A 17,238-nucleotide genomic window follows, 5' to 3' on the forward strand; every position below is an offset into this window, starting at 1 on the left:
TTCTAGCCCACTATTTGATACAATTCTTCGTTTATTAAAAAGCACCAACAAACTAAAGCTTTCCTGGGTTGCCTAAGAAAAGGCTGAAATACCACTCTGCAAATTAACTTCATTTCTCACACTAAGCTGTGTGTCTCTGAGAAAGCAAGGCCAGAGAAGAGGCTATACAGAAAATTTGGTCAGGCCTTTATGGATTTTTGTGGAAAATTACAGGCAAACTGCTTCCCAGAGGCTGAAACCAGTGTGATTTTCATTCTAAGAGCAAATTAATTTATTTTTCTTAGCTCTTTATTTAGCACAAAATAAATGGATACTTTTCACATCTCTCCCAGTGATACTCAATTTTACAAGTAACTAATCATGAATAAACAGTGCCATCAATAGAAGAGGAAAATTTCCACTTTACTTCTCATGCTGATACAAAAGGATAATTTTAAAAAAATTGACTTTCATCTAGAACTATCAAAGAAATACAATGCATTTCATTCATTTTTATGTAATTAAAATTTTAAAAGACCTTATGTATGACTGAAAATAATGTGTCATGAGTGTCTGATTTGAAGCTAGAAGAATATAGAAAATTGATTAGTAGACAATTAGCCAAATTATGTTCTTGGCAGAATTTAGTGTAACCTTGTTTTCTCTAAGTAAAACAATGCATAATGAAAAAGAACCCCACATCCTTTATACTTTTGTAGTTAAAGACAGCAATTCACTAAACTTTTATTTAAGTCAATGAAAGAGTCACTTCCAAGCTGCACTGGGTATTCTATTTAAATAGAAACAGTGGTTAGCAGTTATTCATTTGCATCTTTGTGAAATATTCTCAACCCTCAGAGAGCTATATTTTGTATCAAGTTTAACTTCAGTATTAAGAATGGTACTCAGATGTCAAACAATTCTATAGAAGGGTGTTGTGGACACGTGCACCCAGTAGTTTTCTACATAGAACACCCTGAGACCTAGTCCTGCAGAAGGTAGGAAGTCTAATGTTTCTGACCTGTGTTCCAGTGCCTGATGAATGTATACTCCATGTGGAAATCCAAATTATTTCAGAGATTTCTAGTTGCACTGTATTAGCAAGAGAGACTTGAAATGTAACTATTAACTTCTGCCTATGATTGTCTACCACGCTCCAGTAGCCACTAAAATATATACTCATATGACAGACCATGAATCCATGGAATGAATACTTTTTGGAACTTGCATGTATAATGTAACTTACCAGTTCTTTCACCCATAATGAAATTTGTTTATATAATACCAAGTACAAAGGAAAGGAAATCAACTAAAATCAAGGCCAAGCTCAACTTCAAAGCAACGCCGAGTGATAAAATACAGAAGTTAAGCCTGAAAATCCAAGGTTCCTTATTCATGCAAATTGACCTTTTTAAAGATTAATTTGCCTATCAGTACATTGCCCACACATCTAATTCCTGTATCTTAAAAAAGGAGAAAGAAATCTATATGCACCTTTAAAGAACAGTTTTTATGCATTTTAAAGAAATTTGAAAAGGCAGGCTGGTGTGTGTATGTGCACGTGTGTGTGTATTCAGCTCTTACTACAATTTTAGGCCTACAATTTAAGCTCAAGTATGAAAGTGGGGAGCATAATTTTAACAATGAAGAAATGTGACTTAACAACTGGCCTGACACTTCATTGTCCTGGCTAGCACTTGCTGTGTATAGTGATTTGATGGAGATGGTTTCCACGTTATTTGTGGAAGTATCCATGCTGCTTCTACTCCCAGTAATGTTTTATCATCTCCTTGACTCCACATCCTTCTCATCCTGTGAGAACCAGTTTAGATAAAAGAGTCAACATTATGAACATTATGTCTTTCCCCATTTTCCTCCTGGAAGGAATCTCTCCAGCCTCATTCCCATTGACCCTGGTTTCTACTTTCCCATGTTTTACTTTCTGGATTGTACTAAGAGTGTCTTTTCTACTAGAATTCAATGTAATTTCAGGCAGGATGGGTGCCTACTTCACCTTAATACAATGAGAGTGCTAACAGAAGGCCTTACACAGAAATACTTTAATAAAATTTCTTCTCTCCCTCTTCACTGCTAAATCTACATCAAGCTCACCAATTCTCTAGCAAGTGTTTCCTCATTAATTCTGCCTCCTTCTCAGGTTTTTAAAAAAAATTTTGCATCCACTTGACAAATTTTTTAATCAGTTGCATGTTGTGCAAAAATTAGTACTCATTTACTTTATGTGGCTCTTTAATTTTTCCTAAGCAATTTCAAGTGTGTATTTTTGAGATCCTCAACAAGATGGTAAATTCCCATTGGCAATAACCATGTTTTGCTATTTCTTGGAAATCTTTCTGCTCTATTTCTTCACCCTTCAGTGCTCCACCCACCCCCATTCTCTCACCCCAGGGCTCTAAACCAGGGGTTGGTAAACTATAGCCTGCAGGACAAAGGAGGCTTTTTGCCTGTTTTCATAAAGCTTGTGGGTCAAGAATGGTTTTTACCTTTTTAAATGGATTAAAAAAAAAAGTCAGAAGAAATATGTGAAAAATGTCATGAAATTCAATCTCAGTGTCCATAAATAAAGCTTTATTGAAGTACAGAATCTCCACCCCCCTCATGTGTCTACAGCTGCTTTTGTACTGGAACAGCAAAGTTGAATAGTTTAAACAGAACTCTTAAGGCCTGCAAAGCCTAAAACATTTACTATTTGGCTCTTTACAGAGTTTGCTGACCCCTGACCTAAACATTTGCTGACAGATTGGTTTTGGGATCTGGTATCTCCTTTAGATCTCTCTAATCTTTAGTTTTTAGATGTTTTAAAAAGTTTTGCTCTGAGGTTTTACTCTGAGAGGAAACAGAAGGTTTTCAGAATTTTCACATCAACAAACAGGCTATGCCCACTGGAGACAGAACTAGAAATATGTTTGTATGTGTATCAACCTGTGGAATTCTTTTAACTTTAGGATGTCTCAAAATTTTCAAGAAACTATGCTTCCAAGGGATGTACAACAAACATTCTTTGGGAAATGTGAAGACATTTTATAAAGGTGATCACAACTTTTGTCAAGATTTCAATTCCGCACGAGGATATTTTGTTTCATAATTGTGAGGTTAATACCAAGGCAAGTTCCATAAGACCACAGAATTAACACAGTAACAGAACTGAATAACATAACCAAATGAGATAATTTATGGAAGAAGGGATCATTTATCTGAGCTCTTCGCATTTAAAAGACTACTTAAATGTGAAAATGCAAAGTAGAAAAAGTAACTCACCACCAAGGACATGGACTTGGGTCAATATATAGGACCAATTTTAGGCTTTTTAATTTTTAAGATTTTTTTTTTCCTCCATAGGAAACAGGCTGAGGGAGATGGCAACAAACAGGAGAGAACTCCACATTAGCTGCTCCAAAATTTGACAGTTTATTCCCTGTTTAACTTATTAAACTCTACCCATAAGATGCTATGGTTTGGATTCAAAGTACACAGAAGAGAAATAACCATAGTCTGACATATACATTTTCTCTCAAGTGATAGCAGTGAATCACTGTATAGGATAACAGCAAGAAACAAAGGTATGATACGATAGTGAAAAAAGTATTCTTTTACCTTGTTCTTGCTTAATCCTCTCTCTTTCTGCATATCCTGCAGTCAGCATATTAATTCTGTTAAGCCACCTGAAAAAACAAATATTAGATTCAGTAACAGTGTAACTGTATTTCTTATACTTTACTTCTTGGAAATACTTATTTTAAAATGTGTAAGAATATACTGAATGATCCTACATAAAAGGTGTTTTTTTCTACTCTTCACACACAGTCTTCAATGAGCTTTAATTTGCTGTTGTACAAATCGTTCTCATACTGAAGATGCTATTTCAATAGAAAAGTCTTGGCAAACCTGTTAGTATCTGTAAGGTAAAGGGTTTTGAGATGACCAAAGCCTTATTAATTCTGTTGCTCTAAATGTAGAAGCACTACAAGTATGTTTGCTGTTCTGTTCCTTCAGAACCAATGCTCCTTTAGAAATATTTAAACAATATCATATATATTTTGCTCCAAGAAGGGGAAAAATTATGGACCTTGCTTGTCAAAATAAGTTTTACTATGAAATATTAGTTTTAATGAAGTTCCTTTAAGTTTAATGATTCAAGGGGAACCACATCTCAGTAGTACTTTGGAAATGTGTCTCTAAATACAAGGGTATGAGGTTTTCCAAAAACAAAACAAGCACATACAACTTTAACCTCTGTTTAGATCCTGAAAATTTATTTTCATGAACAACAGTAATTTAAAAATAAATCTTAGTTCTGTCCTCTTTCAGTAGTGTTGCTATTGCCAATGGAGGGGAATGCCTGAAGCAAAGCACTGTTTCAGTCTCCATCTTTTGTCCCATCAGGTCTCTCCTTGTATTCATTATGTCACCTGTTTACACTGCATCAGATTATCAAAATCACAAAGTCTTTAAACTAACATGACAATTTTCCATAGGTCAATCTTGAGCTATGATCCATATATTTTAACAAATAAGAAAGTAAGTAAGAACCCACCTTCCAAACTAGGTTGAGTACACTTGGAATTGCTAGTATAGCTAATATTGTTAAATTGTGGAATTATTTGATTGAGACGCATTTTTAAGAAAAAAATTGTGTTTGAACACTTTTTCTCCTAAGAGATTTTTATCTCCCCTGTCAAGTGGAAGATGACATTCTATGAAATGACTCATATATTTCATCATTTTTGCCAAGTGGTATTAACTGTGCATCAGATACTTAGAATATCTTGAAAAGGGAGGGAGGAAAGTTGTTTCTCTAATGGACAAAATCATAGCCATGGAAATTTAAGCTTTAGTTTTAAGAATAAGTCACTTAAAGCTCAACTTTATTTTGACCAAACCTACAATGTAATTATCACCTCAAGTGTGTCTGGGTAATAAAGAAGGAACTGGAACAGAAATGAAAAAAAAATTGGTCAAATGAATTCAGTAGCATGGTATACAAACACACAATCCAGAAAATTATATACTGTAAGTCAAGAAGTCAACTTTATGACAAATAACCTTTTAAAAATGATTCTAATCATTAGTAAAAGGTCAAAATTAAAATCTAGTCTGTAAGTCATTTGTAGTAAAAAGGGGTCAAATTTGTACTACAAGGCAAATCTAAGCATTCTTCAGAAAGACTGGAGTGGTGCTTTTTGGGTGAAAATGATGATACCACTACAGGAACATCTGTTACTGAATTTTAATCCAGTACCTCATATTTATTACTTTTTAATACATCATTGAAATTTCATTTTACCAGAAGTCTAAGGAACAATGAGGTCTTTATGAGATGAATCAGGAAACTAAAAAGGGATTTCTCCATTTTTCAGTTCAACAACATATATTAAATGTCTGCTATATGCTGAACAATGAGCTATGTTTTGGGGGTCCAAAAATGAGTAAGACAGAATTCCTCCCTTCAGTGAGCTCCAGAATTCCTAAATTTCATAAGACAATTAAAAAGTTAAACTACTTTTAGGAGGAAAATTTCTGTTCACGGTACAAACTCTTCAGAAATTGTGTGCATAAACTTGGACCAGTGTGTACAGACACAAAAGGCTGAATACTATACAATAGTTGTTGCTGTCTTAGATAAATGTCCTTAGGCCTCAGCCAAAAGATGCTTATCTAAACACTTACTGCAGTTATGATTTGGTGTGTATATGCTATTATGAACAGCAAATAGATATGCATTTCTTGACATGAGTCAAGAAATACTTATTGAGAGCCTATGTGTGCCAGCTCATGTTCTAGGTATTGAGGATACACTGATAAATGAAAGAGTATCTGTCTTTGTGATGTTTATATCTTTGTGAGGCAGACAGACAACAAATAGGGATAATAGGATTGAGCTGACAGTGAACGTTCCAACGAAGTTGTCAATAACTGACACAGAATAATGCACTGAGAGGGAAAAAAGAGTAAGAACTATGGAAGAAATGCACAAATAACAATTACCAAATAAAAGTTGGTCAGTTCTCACAATTACAAGGACATATGTGCTGACAAGATAAGGAATATGTAGGCCAAGTGAATTCAGTAAATAAGTCTCAGAATACTCGAGAAACATGATATTTTGTTTTCTTCCCACAGATTTCACACAGACTGGTAAAAAAGTTTTTTTTTTTTTTTACTGTTTCAATGCTCATTTCTGAGGAGGGAACAGATGGATTGGTGGTAGGGTGCTCAAAAGTGTTTTTGTAAATTACCTCACAATCGAACTTAAAGTTACTCAAAATATAGAAGGTGAGACTTTAATATTCCTTGTTATACATATTTAGGTATATGTATATGTACTTATATTTGGGTGTATGTATGAGTGTGTGTATGTATGTGTATATACACACACGCAGATTTTTTAGAACAAAATTAAAGGATTACTTTTTCACTCCAAAAACTAGCACTACATTTAAAAAAATCTACGATAAAAATATATGATAATACTTTAGAAATTATGAAATAACCAGATAAGGCATTTATTTGTAATTATTATAATATAATTATAATTATTAGTAACGATATCATCTTTTGAAGACTTGGGTACAGGCCTTCAAAGGATTACATATAGAATGAACCAGAACCTAGATCATCTTGCTGTTAGGTAACAATCAGGTTATTTATAATAAAATTGTTGAAGTATGTCTCTCCCCATCACCAATCCTCTGTGAATATTGCCAGCACTGACTCTCCTTTCTATTAACAAGTACTTTAAAAAAAAAAAACTTGCCTACTGAAAGTAGACATTAGGAAGATGGTTATTAAAAACATAAAAAACAAAGCAAAATAGTAAAACCCATTATACTTAAATTTTAAAAAAGATACAGTATTTCAGAACAACTTAATTCAGAAGGCTATAGTACAGCATGGCAAGACTTACATAAAAAAGCACTCTTAAATGTACAATGTGGAGATGACATATTTGATCAGATTTATTTTTTCTTTGCCCCATTCCTTAGAAAAAGCAACAAAATGAAACATGGGTTTGGTTTAGCTTCTTTGATACCCTGAGTCAGATACATCCATCGGAATATCAGGGAAGAGTACTGACATCATACACTTGTGAAGTTATTGCTAACACAGGGTAGAAAATGGAGACCAAGAATGATTTTATAGTTCATAAAAATGCACTGCTGAACAGGCCATTTTCTAAACCTAAAAAGACCCTGATTAGCAAGTGTAAGGAATGATTAGATTATGTTAATTTAATTTTTTGAATGGAGGTAACTGTGTTCTAGAGGAACCAGCTTATTAGAGAGGATACGCTCATAAATACCACTTATTTCCTGTTTGGTCATGATGTAAATCTTTCCTATTTATCCCAAGGCATTGAGCTCAATATGTGGCAAAATGGATAGTGAGTAACCACAACAGTAGGATTATAAAATTATTAAAACAGAAAATAGAGTACCATCCCTCCCCCATGAGTACATAAACATTTTCATTCTGAGAACAAGCTCCCCAAATTCTGATTGCCTAGTGTGAAATTTCAAGAATGATAACATACAAATCAAGAGAAGATTATGGAAACTAAATGAAAGGCTCAGTTCCCTTACTAATAATAAAATATTTTATCAAGTGTTCTCAACACTTTTCTTTGCCCTTTCCTTGTATTCACATCCTTGCTTTGGAAAAACCATGCCTGTACTCCAAAGTGTCAAAGAACAAGATTATTTATAAAAGCATAGTAAGTGTCTATTTGTGTGTTCAAACAGCATTTATGAAGTGGCACAACTTTGCTTAAAGTATATGGATACTAATTCTTTACAGATACACAAAGAAAGTTATATGTGGTAAAAGCTCAAAGTATACAAAAGGAATATATATTGATGGCAAACATTTATTTACAGTTTAGCAGGCACTATTCTAAGCCCTTTGTATGTACTTATTTGCTCCTTATAAAAGTCCTATGGATGGAAATGGTTATTATCTCCATTTTTAAAAAAAGAGTCAATACCTGGCATAGAGACGTTAAGATCTATATCCAAGGCCACACAGCTGGTAAGTGGGAGAGCTGGGATTTGGACAGCCTGGTTTCAAAGTCCATGCTCTTAACCACTATGCTATGCTGCCTCTCCCTAACTGTTGGCACATTATATATGTAAGTAACATGCATTGTCTGCTGAAGACATGTAAAGGGGAAAATTTTAAATCTAATTTCCACAAATCTAGAAAAGGGAAAGGAGAAGAAGAAAAAAGAAGAAAGGATCAAACTCATAAGAACTAAAGTGGAAACATGAAGCATAATGTTGTAGATGATGAAAAAATATATAGAGATTTTCCCAGAGCTACCAAATAACCATGTACCATCTAGTCACTTGGCTGTACAATCCTGTCCAGGGACACAAGAAAGGTGACAGAAGGATACATTAACTTTGCTTACGCCAGAATTATTGAAATGGATATTCTGTCATAAATACTCAGTACTTGGAAAAGGCAGCATTTTTGGTGGGTATCTTTTTTTTCTCACCTGGGAATAAATTTGAAGACATATTTCCAATATGGACTTCTAAAAGATATATATTTTTTTTCTACAGTGGAGTTTTTTGGTTTTTTTTTTTTGGCTTATATATGGATTCTGGCACATTTTTGGTAAACTTGACAAAAAGTCTATTTATTTTGACTTTTTAAATGCTATTTTTTAAAATTAGGTATATGGTTACATGGAGCTATGGCTGCGTTCATTTTATTTTAAACTGATTGGTCTAGAAACTTCAGTGACATTATTCTCTAAGCATTAATGTGGAAAACTTACAATTCTAAACGACTTTCTAAGTATTTTGCAATTTAAGTAACACTTTACCTGTTCATATCATCAAGATGCTCTGCAGCAAAATAAAAGCTTTTGATTTTAGGATGACAGGCTTTGAATGCACTGCAAAAGGAAACAGAGTACAGTTACTTTATTTCAAATTGGGAAGTAAGTTAAAACCAAATACTTTTTATGGATAAAATTACCTCAGCATCTAACCTGAGTTCACATATATAATACTTCTGCCATGATGACAGAAATCAGTAAAAAATTCAATTTTCTGCCCACAAAACTGCTTTCTTATTACCTCAATTTGAAAGCATTAGACAAGCAACCTATAATTTAAAAGCTAGAAATTAAAAAAAAAACCAAAAAACCCTTCTCTTCTCTCCCCAAATAAAATCAACTTACTATTTCTTGCGGCATTCACTGGCTCTATCAATTTTAAATTCAGGCAGACTGATGAATCCTTCTGCTTTTTCATCCTAAAGAGGCAACACTCTTGTTTAGGGTATTATATACAAAGGTTTGATGCTGATGCTACTATACAACTATGCCTTAAATATCTATACTAATAAACCTGTTCATTTAATTCCCTAAATTTAACATTTCAGAGATAAGAATTTCACTCTTAACTGTTATAGTTACATTGAAGGTGTATTTTGAACACTTAGAATATTACAAACTAAAATATATATAGAAATTTAAAAAGCCTTTTTATATTAAAAGGAAAATAGAAAATATTTTAATTCTCAAAGTGAAACGTTTTGCAAGTAATTTCTCATTAGAATATATATACATTTTTTATAACATAAAAGAACTTTAGTCCACATTTGCAATTCACAATTTTCTATCATTTTAAATGATCAGATGTAAAATATAGGGATGTTTACTAATTCAATTCCTTTTCTGCCTCCAAAAATCTCTTATCAAGCCCAAACTAAATAATTATTTTGTGTATTCAAGATCTTAAAAATGAAATAGATTAATTTAATTTTCAAATAACTGACTTCGTTTTACAGGCTATATATATAAAAGTCATTTTTCACCTGGAAAATTGAACAAAATCCATAAAATCCCTCTCTCTAATGTGAGTTGGAAAACAAGATAGGAGAATTATCCAAAATCTTCCATTAGATACAAGTTATTCCAACTAGGATAAGACTATTTTTGGCTAAACCCTTTAATTGTTCTTGTCCCTTTGAAGTTCATGAGCCAACTCCTCGGACTTTTACTCTCCCAAACTTTGATCTATGCTGTACCAGTTCATGGTTCCTTATATATCAAGTTCAAGTGAGATTAAATACTCATCTGCTATCTCAAAGAAAACGAATAGAAACTCTCAGTTCTATTAGAGTGTGTGTGTACGTATATATTGAAAACTTATTAAAAAATTTGACGCTAATGATAGTGACTGAAATGTGTGTTATATAAAAGAGCAATATTATAACTTTTAAAAATATTTATCAATATTTGAGTATTTTCGTCCAATCTTGGGATAAATACAATAGTATCAAATCTCTTTCTCAACTTTGATTTCTGTTATGTTACCCTTGATATCTTTAATGTTAAAATTTAAAATTCTGAACAATTTAAAATACTTTTGGGGTAGTTATGATCTCCCCATTAAACGTTCAAAGACAGAATACTGCACAGTAGACAAATCTACAAGTGATCTTAAAATAAAGAGAAACATACAGATGCTATGTTTTTTATACTACTTGATTGGCATGTAAAAAGTATCCAGCCAGCACACTGTATTAAACCATGTACATTTTTAGGAAAAAACAGGTTAACAGTAGAAATTGTTGTTTAAGAAAAACTTAAGGTGAACTGATAGATGGCTATAGCAAAGGAATCAAGGCAAATGTAGAGTCAAGGGAATATCAACAAATAAGGTATATTCTGTGTATCTTGTGATATGCGATAGGTTATATAATTACTCTGGTTATAAAATCTATATACTACAAATGAAATAGTAAATCATAAGAGCAATTTGCATGGATTACATATCTTTCCCCTGCTGCCCCTAATGGGCCAAATGAAATGAATACTTGCAGATTTTCAAAACTAGTCTGCTAGTTCATTTATTCTTTAAGAAAAACTGAACCAAATACAGGTGACATTAATTAACTTACTAAAAGACTTCCCAAGAAAAGCAAACAGAAACAAAATTAGAAACTTCGAACAAAAGCAAGACATTTAAAAATCGATACCAAATTTCCAGGTGCAATCCTTTCAGTTAAGCTATTGTTTGAATTAATTTGGTATTTTTGATTAGAGAATTTTATAATACAGAGAATTTAATTATACTTTATCTGTGTTTCAGATGTTTCTACATTAGAATAACTGAGACAACTATCTTCCCAGAACCGCACAATGCATTCATTCTAGGAAGGCAGACTGAAAAATACTAGAAGTCTCCTGAATTAGCCTTAAGGTGATTATTATGATTTTAAAATATAAGTATAAAAATGGTGGTTCTTTCGGTTAAAGATAGAAAATGGATGAGAAAACAAAATGTGCTTTGTCTTACCTCCTCATTAATATACCAATATAGGGATGCATCCTTTAGGACAAACCAGTATTTCTTCCATTTCTGTGAAAAATAACTCTTTGCATCTTTCTTTTTCCAAAGCCAGCCTTCACAGTCACCACGGCCAAGATCTTTGCAAGAAATTCGTCTTTTGCTCTTGCCAGCTATAGGACCTAAAGATAATAGTGGGTAGAAATGCTTTTTAAATTCTGTATAGGTGTGAGGGTAGACAAATAACCTAATAGATCATAAAAATAAGTCTAGGTACTAAACAACCTTTAACATTCTTATTTTCTTATTGTAACAGAATAGAAAAATATGGAAATCTTTAATACCTTTTTGCCCACATAAGTGACATATAATTTAATCACAAGTGTGCGATCCCAGTCTCAAAACCTGTTGAGACCATTTGCTGTAAAAGGTACCTTGTATTATAATCGACCTGAAGGAGAAGCTGGTCTTAGTAGCTCTTCTGCTAGGGGATTGTGCTCTTCCAAACCACACTGGGCTCAGGCAAGAGAGGCTGGGTAAAGTGTGCTGGTGATTATCCCAGTGCAAACTAAGCTGCTAAATGCTTCGTTTTCTTTTCTTACCTTTGTTTTTCTTCTTTGATTTGTGCTGCAGAGAAGACTGCTGAAATGTCTGAAATCAAAGATAGGGAAGAATGTTATCTGACATTCAAGGTGCTATCGGATATCCAGCGAGAGGCACAGAACTCTCAATAGCTGAACGATGACTCTGAACCCCTTTTCTAAAGACTCAAAACAAATTCTTATGTCTCATGCCACTAAACTTCCTAATCTCTCCTGAAGTAAGAGAGGATAATATTATCTTTGTCCTGATTTTGCAGGCAGAGAAACCAGGGCACAGAGTAGTGGTGAAAATCAAGGCTCTTATCTATGTATAGTATTACTGGGTACCTTTTTAAGGACTTTATTGTGCTTTCTCGGGCAATATCTCATTTGATTCTCCCCAAAATCTTATGAATTAATCAAGTAAACACGACTATCACTTGTTCCTTTGAAGTTCATTCTATTCCATAAACCACCATCACCTACTGATCTCCTTAGGCTCTCCCCCTCAGTTGCTATCAATTTCAGCACTTGAATCAGTATTTTCTTCTCAAACCTATTCTGTCCCTACTACTGGTAACTAATCTTCATATATGTGATGTCAGTACCCTGGCTCCTCAGTCCCTCAGCTCTAATTCCTCAGCTACCCATCCCCATTACCCTATGTTTGTTATTCTTAAGCATACTCCAACAACTGCCTCCATTATCTCCATTTTACATAGTACAATACCCCCAAGCCAGCAACTTTTAGAAAATCTCCACTGAGACATCCAGTTCATTGACTTTACCACCCTTTTGTGCCGTTTTTTTTCTTTTCTTCCACTTGGTTTCCATGGGACATCATTATTATCACTCCCTTGAGCTATGCTCCCTGCATCATACTTGCCTAGCTAAAAGACCATCCCAGTTAAACTCACCTATCAGTCTACTCCATGTTAAGGACCAGAAGAGTGTAATGTCTTAACAGAAAAATCCACAACTGTACTGACTGGTCGAGACTTTAATTTATGACTATAAATCACTGGTTCCAGTCAGACAGTCTACTAAACTAGATTATTCACTGTTCTAAATAAGGTTAATTATGTTCATATGATTAGCTAACTAACAGGGTACAGAGACAGCATGTGTAATTTTAATTCACAGATAATCCTTCAAAATGAATTTCTGGTAACAAATTCTTCTTTTTCTTTACAAAGGTATATCTGTAAGGGACAATTGGGTTTTGTCTACATAAAATTCGCTGGTCTTGGTTTTATACAATCAATTTGTATTCTGTGACATACTTTTAAATTGAGTATCTTTGCTTGTAAAATAACATTCTTATACAACAATTTTCACATTCTGTACATGGTTTACAAAATTCTCATGAATATAATATTATGGATGGATATTAGCCCTAAAGAAAAGGATTAGATAATTTGCTGACATTTAGTGTAACCCAGAACTAATCACTCAATTGTCAAAGCAATATAAATACATATATGTATGTGGGAATGTGTCTGTGTATAAAACTTTGCAGGATCCATGGCTACAGAAATTCACAATCAATTTTTGAGAAAGCATAAAAGATAAAACCCATTATGCTGTGTTGATTTTCTTGAGTGCACTTTGCTTCAAAATAATAACTCAAATAATAACTCAGGCTAGTGTGCTTAAGTATAGTTAATTTACATATAGTTATTTTCCCTAAATTGTTTGGCTGTAAAATTAGTGATTGGGTTTTTTTTTCCCCTTTTGTGTTTCCACAAGTAATCATTATAATTTTATAGCTCATTATTTTTAAAAATGACAAAGATGGGGGTGGTTTGTTTTTAGGAAGCTACATGGATAACAGACAGTTTGAAAGAACTGTTATATAATGTACCTCCTATGCTTTTTGCACATTGTTCCTTAGAACCAGAAGGTCTACTTGAAAATCTACACAAAAATATATCTTATGCTCTCCAGGTTTTCTTTTTAACATGATTATCTTTTCTTTCCCTATAAATAGATATTCTCGTACCAACTGTGATTGCAGAATATAATCAGTATACATATTGTTGAAACCTAAGAACTCCTAGGCACAAAATACAGATGTATCCATCATTCAAAGAAGCAAAGCTTTAGATGTCTTTTGTATATATGTTAGTATTACAATGGAATTCTCTTAAGAGAGACTTTCTTATTTTTCCAATGAAAATAACATGACATTTTCTAAAATGAAAGTTAACTGAATTATATGCTTTTGAAAGTTAACAGGAAAAACAATGAAACCCACACTTAAGGAAATAGGTTGCTGTGCAGAAGAGTTAATACCCTATACTGACATGAAGGTTCTCTAAGCAGTAAGACTATTTTGCCCAGCTGGGGACTAAATGCCTGCCTTCTTTTTGGGAGTCTGGAATTTAGGTAGTTGCTAGGCAGAAGATACCTGTGTAAGCAATCCAATAAAATCCTTGAGTGATGAGTCTTTAATGGGCTCCCCTGAGCGGAGACATTATGCATATGTGACTGCATTTTTGCTGCTGGGGGAGAACAGTCTGTATGATCTGTCATGAGAAGGAGAGAGCACAGGAAGTCTGCATATGGATTTCTCCAGATTCCAGGGGTATCGTTTTTCCTTACTGATCTGGCTGTATATGTATACGCTTGCTGTGTCACTGGAGCAAATCTTCCCTGTGGGTAGAACTATATGTTGAGTCTTCTGAGTCCTAGTGAATCAGTGAACATGTGGGTGATTTGGGGACCCCTGAAACAGTCTCATTCTCAAAAGATTCCTTACAAACTTATATAAGAAATTGTTCATTATTCATATACACAGATAAGCTCTTGATATTGAAGTTTTCCTCATGTCATCAAGCAAGTGTGATTAAATACCCCTGAGGTGCAAATTTATAATCCTACACAGTCTTTTCTAGTAGAACTTATGGAATTATTCATTCTGAGTGACAGGTATTTAATTGGTATCCTTTTTTCCAGTTTTTAATGGAAATATTTAATAAGAGCAAGACATTAAGAACAGACACGACTATAATGGATAACACAGCGGATCATAAAAGGTATTATGACCAACTTAAAAAAAAAAAGAGACCTGGAATCTTTGCTTTCATGATGATGAATGTTTTTCTCATGAGAGCAAAAATTTGTAATGTATTTTATTTTTGTATTTTTCTTATTAGCCTCAGATTATTCTTCTTCCAGGTTCATGCTTAAAGAAAGTATATCCTTTAGAAGTTCTTTCATAGCAGTCTATGCGTAGCAAACTCTTTTAGATTTTTATGTTTGAAAATATAAAAATCCTTCATTCTTAAATAATAGAATTTAAGAGCTGGGTATAGAATTCTGAGTTGAAAATAATTTTCCCTCCACAATTTGAATATATTACTTTATTTTCTTTTGACATCTATTGTTGCTCTTAAGACATCTATAGCTACTCTGTCATTTCTTATAATTTGTTTTAGTCACTCTGTAGCTTTTAAAATACTTTCCTCTTTATCCCTGAGATTCTGCAATTGTTCTATGATGTGTCTAGATTATAACTGATTTTAATTAATCCTATTTTGCATTCATTATATTGTACTTGAAGACATTATTTCTTTAATTCTGAATATTCTCAGATGTTATCTCTTCAAATGTGGTCTTCTTTACTAGTCCCTCTTTTTTTTCTCTAGACATATGTTGGCATCTCTCAATTTAGGATCCATGTATCTTTCATATTTCTGCAATGCGTTTTCAGTGAATTCATTCTGCTGTCTTCCAATTTCCTAATTCTTTCTCTGATTTTATCCAGTCTGAAGTTTATCCTATCTACAGAGTATTTATTTTACTGACTATACTTTACGTATCCAGGATATCTAGTTGTTATTAGTGCTTGTGAATACCCAGTGTTCTTAATCATCCTGTTATTTCAAAATCTACTTTAAAGGCTTTTGTGGATTTCCTGTAATTTCCTTTTAGTAAGGAAAGAATCCCCTTTACACAAGTCTCAGCTCTTGTCAATGGCTGTATCTTTATTTAACCTCTTTACTCATGGGTGAGAAAGCTCTTGCCTTCCCAGTTGGTTTCACCCAGTGAATCAATCTTCAGTTTCCCGACATAGCTGTGGTCCATTTGCTCTCTGATAAATAGACTCCCACTCATCTCTAGCTCTTTCTCGACAATGTATACGGCTTTAGTTCCCATTTATTACTGCACAATTTTGTTCTTTTTTCTGGTCCTTTGAGACTAGATCTCATTTCGGACCATGACTGTTATTTTTTTGTATTTGGGGTAGGGTGTGTGTGTGAATTTAAAGTATAAGCCCATAATGTTTAGGGACCACCAAAAGTTGATTCCTTTGGCAAACATTTGTGGAGATCAATTCTCTTAAAAAACATATTTTTTACCTTAAATTCTGAATCATCATTCAATAAAATCTTTTGAATGCCCTCACTAGCACTTTCTGTTTATTCTAGTGAGCATATGCGTGAAAGTTCTAAGAATGTCTGAGAACTCTATCTAATCTCATGAATTCATATAATCAATCAGGACTTCTTGGCTGAGCTGCACGATGCCTAACTCAACAGATTCAATGCGTACAAAACTGAGCTCATGATACCCACCACCTGTCAACCAAACCTGTGCCTCTCCTAGTCTTCTATACCTTAGTAAATGGCAATTCCATGTTCCCTCCACGGTGGCTCACATTCAGAATACTGTAGTCAACCTTAACTCTTTCTTTTCTCTTACATCCCATAGCCAAGCCGCCAGCAGCTGTATCAGCTCTGTCCTCAAAATACATTTACAATATGACTTTTTCTTACAATTCCTACTACTACCACCTTGACCTCAGCCACCAGCAGCCCTCACGTGGATTACTGAAATGTCTCCTCACTGTTCTCCCTGCCTCTGCTCTTCTATTTTTAACACAAGAGCCAGAGTGATCCTGTTAAAATATGATTTGAGTCATGTCATTCCTCCACACAAAAACTCTCCAATGGCTTCTCATCTCACTTGGAATAAATGTCCAAATCCTTCCACTGACCTTGAAGGCCCTGAATTTCAGACCTGGCCTTGTCACCTTCGCTTCTTGCCCTGATCCTTCTTAACTTTGCTCCAGGCACATTTGCTGTTCCTAGATTATGTCAAGTAGAGTCCCATTTTAGGACCTTTACCCTTGCTATTTCCTCTGTCTGAAATGTTTGCCCAGATACCCTTGTGGCTTGCTTCCTTATCTCCTTCAGATCATTACTCAAATGCTTTGTTTTTAGTAAATTCTTCCCAGGCTTCCCTATCTAAAATTGTTATCCTGATTGTCCTCAAAACTTCCTGTTTTCCTTCTCTGCTTGATTTCTCTCTGCTTAGAACTTAGCATTACCAAAAGTACTTATATTTCT

General features: G+C 33.9%; 1 protein-coding gene across 1 annotated transcript in view; it reads right to left on the reverse strand.

The window, feature by feature from the left end:
- The window catches only part of CNKSR2 (connector enhancer of kinase suppressor of Ras 2), a 97,070-nt gene that overhangs the window by 46,004 nt on the left and 33,828 nt on the right, over positions 1–17,238 (reverse strand). Inside the window, exons 3-7 of the mRNA XM_032474604.1 lie at positions 11,906–11,954; positions 11,313–11,485; positions 9,188–9,261; positions 8,828–8,899; positions 3,595–3,662 (exon numbers count right to left, since the gene is read on the reverse strand). Coding sequence (XP_032330495.1) covers positions 3,595–3,662; positions 8,828–8,899; positions 9,188–9,261; positions 11,313–11,485; positions 11,906–11,954 — 436 coding nt within the window. The remainder of the gene's footprint in view (positions 1–3,594; positions 3,663–8,827; positions 8,900–9,187; positions 9,262–11,312; positions 11,486–11,905; positions 11,955–17,238) is intronic.

Source organism: Camelus ferus, chromosome X, assembly GCF_009834535.1.
Source record: "Camelus ferus isolate YT-003-E chromosome X, BCGSAC_Cfer_1.0, whole genome shotgun sequence".
NCBI classification, from domain to species: domain Eukaryota; kingdom Metazoa; phylum Chordata; class Mammalia; order Artiodactyla; family Camelidae; genus Camelus; species Camelus ferus.